Source organism: Haliaeetus albicilla, chromosome 31 (assembly GCF_947461875.1).
Source record: "Haliaeetus albicilla chromosome 31, bHalAlb1.1, whole genome shotgun sequence".
Classification (NCBI taxonomy): Eukaryota; Metazoa; Chordata; class Aves; order Accipitriformes; family Accipitridae; genus Haliaeetus; species Haliaeetus albicilla.
The window spans coordinates 3538268-3542030 of record NC_091513.1 but is presented as its reverse complement, the minus strand read 5'-3'; the positions used below and the strand labels follow the sequence as shown (position 1 = coordinate 3542030).

General features: G+C 53.1%; 1 protein-coding gene across 1 annotated transcript; it reads right to left on the bottom strand.

Moving 5' to 3' along the window:
* Window positions 1–1141: 1141 nt before the first annotated feature.
* Window positions 1142–3548, bottom strand: LOC138683159 (la-related protein 6-like; the record flags this gene model as incomplete). Its single annotated transcript, XM_069774681.1, has 3 exons — window positions 1142–2213; window positions 2847–2941; window positions 3489–3548. Coding segments are annotated over 3 exons (1086 nt in total), but the record flags the coding sequence as incomplete, so codon positions are not given.
* Window positions 3549–3763: the final 215 nt, after the last annotated feature.

Sequence of the window (3763 nt, the reverse complement as noted above, 5' to 3'; positions counted from 1 at the left end):
CATGCCGGAGCAGGTGGGTTCCCGCAGGAGGCTGTGACCCTGTGGGAAGCCCGCGCTGCAGCAGGCTCCTGGCAGGACCTGCGGATCTGTGGAGAGAGGAGCCCACGTTGGAGCAGTTTTTCTGGCAGGACTTGTGACCCCATGGAGGACCCACGCTGGAGCAGTGTGCTCCTGAAGGACTGCACGCTGTGGAAGGGACCCATGCTGGAGCAGTTCGTGAAGAACTGCAGCCCGTGGGAGGGACCCATGTTGGAGAAGTTCATGGAGGACTGTCTCCCGTGGGAGGGACCCCACACTGGAGCAGGGGAAGAATGTGATGAGTCCTTCCCCCGAGGAGGATGAAGCGGCAGAAAATAACGTGTGATGAACTGACCGTAAACCCCATTGCCCGTCCCCCTGTGCCACTGGGGGGGGTTGGTAGGGAATCCGGGAGTGAAGTTGTGCCCAGGAAGAAGGGAGGGGTGGAGGGAAGGTGTTCTGAGATTTGGGTTTATTTCTCATTACCCTACTCTGGTTGATTTGTAATAAATTGAGTTAATTTTCCCCAAGCGGAGTCTCTTTTGCCAGTGATGGTAATTGGTGAGTGATCTCTCCTGTCCTTATCTCGACCCACAAGCTCTTTGTTATATTTTCTCTCCCCTGTCCAGCTGAGGAGGGGGAGTGATAGAACGGCTTTGGTGGGCACCTGGCGTCCAGCCAGGGTCAACCCACCACAGGGGGAAATGATGTACTTAAGAAATTATGTACTTAAGCCACACGAAAAAGGCCACAAAGGTCTTGTGAAACAAGATCCCCTTTGTATAACCAATGCATGCCTTGCTAACGACTGTGCCCCTGAAGAAGAACTAAAAGACTGAGAAGAAGGGAACATCCTACCCCAGGAGGCGCCAAAAAGTTGAATAATTGCTAATAGGCATGAAGTCAGAAAAATCTTCGAAAACTGGAGGAAAGGTAAAGAAAGGTGGCAGGGGGAGATCATGACCACCAACTCAATTCCACACCAAAAAGACTTACCCCCCCACTCTCCTTGAGCATGTGCTGTAAAAGAAAAGAACACTGTACCTTTAATTCCAAGCAGGGAAACTTTAGCCCAATGGAAACTGTGCGAGATAAGCGACTCCCAGTAATAGTTTTTGGAAGAACTTTGGAAATTGAATATGTATAACTGAACTGTATAAATTGCTTGCCCGTTTAGGCATGAGGGGTGCTAGCTTTGCGGATTACCACCTAGCCCCCATCTTTGCGTAAACAAGAACTGGAATAAAATACCTCTGCTCTGTGTTTATATTGGCATTTTGCACAGTGGGTAAATGACCCCACTTTTGGGACAACAGTGGGGCAGGCAAAGCACCGCATCCCGCAGGCCAAGGGGCTCAGGCACCCACGTCGCTGCCGGAGGATTGCCGGCAAGAGGTTTGGCATCTGGAGAGGGGCTGCTGGGCCAGGGTGCCCAGGCACCCACCCCACTCCCCCAGCCGCAGCCACGAGTGCTCTCAGTGCTGGAGCAGAGGCCGTAGCAGCTGCCTGTGCCCAAGCCTGTCCCGAGCGGAGGGAAGACTTTGCTGGCGAGGAGCAATCCAGTGAAGGCATTGCTGAAATTGCTGGGCTTGAAGTTGCTGCCGGGCCAGGAGGGTGCCGCGGGGTCCTTGTGCAGGAGGAGGGGTGGCAGCGCCTGGGCACCGTTCAACTCCGGGGAGCTGCAGAGCAGGGAGTCCCCGAGGCCGTTGGGGAAGGTCGCGGCCACCGCCTGCGCTTTCCAACCCGGCTGGTCCATCAGCTCCTCCGCCACCTCCCTCTCGGCCCCAGCTGTCTTCTTGGAGCCCTTCCCGCAGAGCCGGACCACCCTGATGCTCTCGCCACGCGGACAGCTCTGGTGGCCGAGGTCCTCAAGGCTCCTCAAGGCTGAAGTGCTCCCCAGGCTCTTGTACTCCACCAGTGCGCAGTGCTTGCTCAGCAGCTCGGGGAAGTCTGACGTGTATTTCCGCACATCCGAGGGCAGCTTGCGGCCCGGCCGCAGGATGCGGATGGAGGCGATGGTGCCGAAGGGGCTGAACATCCTCGTGATGGTCTTGAGGAAATTCTTCTGGAGCAGCAGCAGCACGTCCTGCTCCAGGGTCAGCAGCTCCCAGGCCAGCAGCAGTCTGCTGGGGGGGACACTCAGCAGGGACTCGGGGATGGGGACCCATGATACCGAAAAGCCAGTCGAAGAAACTCTCTAAGACTCATTTTGGAGTTTTAGAAAGTAGGCATTCTTTATTGCAGCGCTGGATGCACGGGGGATAGTTCCACCTAGCACGCGTGCCACAGCTTCAGCACAAACAGGTTATATGGAGTAACCAATTACATATTAATCAGATTAGTATACATATACATAAAAGTTATTGTAACTGAGTATCATAGTATTGCCTACATCTGATCACATGCAACGGTTCTTCATTTGAGTCAAAGGGCTGCTTTTGCGACCACCGATCCGTTTCAAATTCTGTTGGCTGACCTTCAAGTCTTGTTCGTCATCCTTGTTCTTTGATCTTGGAGCTTAACATGGTTTCAGTCATATATGGTCAGTTTCAATATTAATCTTATCTAATGTACAGGAACATCCAGTCATAAGAGCAAAGAACTGTAAAACTTAGGAGTAACTACCTCTACTAGTTAATTACTTGGCTACACTTCTGTCTCTTTTTTTCAATCATAGTGTTAGTATAAGATTTCTAATAATTATTTACCAAATCTCACTTTTACAGCCACCTAGCAGCAAACCAGTTTCCACGGCTGGTACAAAATATTAAAACCAACAAATATTTAGACATACCATACAGAATGTATGGACATATGCTATCACCCACTGCCTCACTTTGGTGCCCTCCTCGTTCACCTCCAGCAGCTCTGAGAACCGCAGGGTGTAAAGCGTCAGCCACCAGTCATGCGTCAGGTATTTCACCTGAGGGACAGAGGGGGCCACTGTGTCACTGTGAGTCTCCCCAGGCAGGGACCACCCTAAACCCATCATCGAGGCAGGCTGCACCCCCATCAACCTGAGGTCATGGCAAGGCAATATCCCCCTTTCAGGATTTGTGGGAGAAGGCCGCCTGTGCTCCTGGACCATGGCAAGAAGACACAGCTTCCCTGTACATCACACCACCAGTGCTTCCCTGCAGTTTTTTAGTTAAGGCATGATCTCTCCCAGAGCAGCCTGGGGGAACCACGGGCAGAAGAGGTGAACCCAGCCCTGGGCTTGGGGTTTGAGGACCCCTCACCGCTTCCCCAGCCACCCTCCCTGGGTGGAGAACTGCTGCAGCACGTTGAAGGCAGACAGCAGGGCCCAGCTCTGCACCACCAGCGCTTTGCCGGGACACAGGCAGCCTGAGCAGAGCCTGGACCTCCCCGAGCACCTCACCGCAGACAGCCAGAGCACACCCAGACACCCAGGCACCCTCCACGTGGAGGCCACTTCCCACCCCGGCTGGCCAACGCAACAGGCTGCCTACCTTCTTCAAGGACGTCAGCAGTTTGATGCTGACGAAGCCCATCTTGTTCTTCTGGACATGTTTCAGGTGAACTCTGCTCATTATAATACCAAAACACACCTCCACCCCCAAAGTTACCCATCTCCAAGGTGCGACCAACCCCCACTGAGCACGCGCTCTGAATTTTCTCTAGCATACACCTTTAAAAGCAAAGCGAGAGAACTTTATACCAATCAAAGGAAAGGTATGTGTGACTAGAGTCACTCAAGCTCCACCGAAAAACTCAGAAAACATAA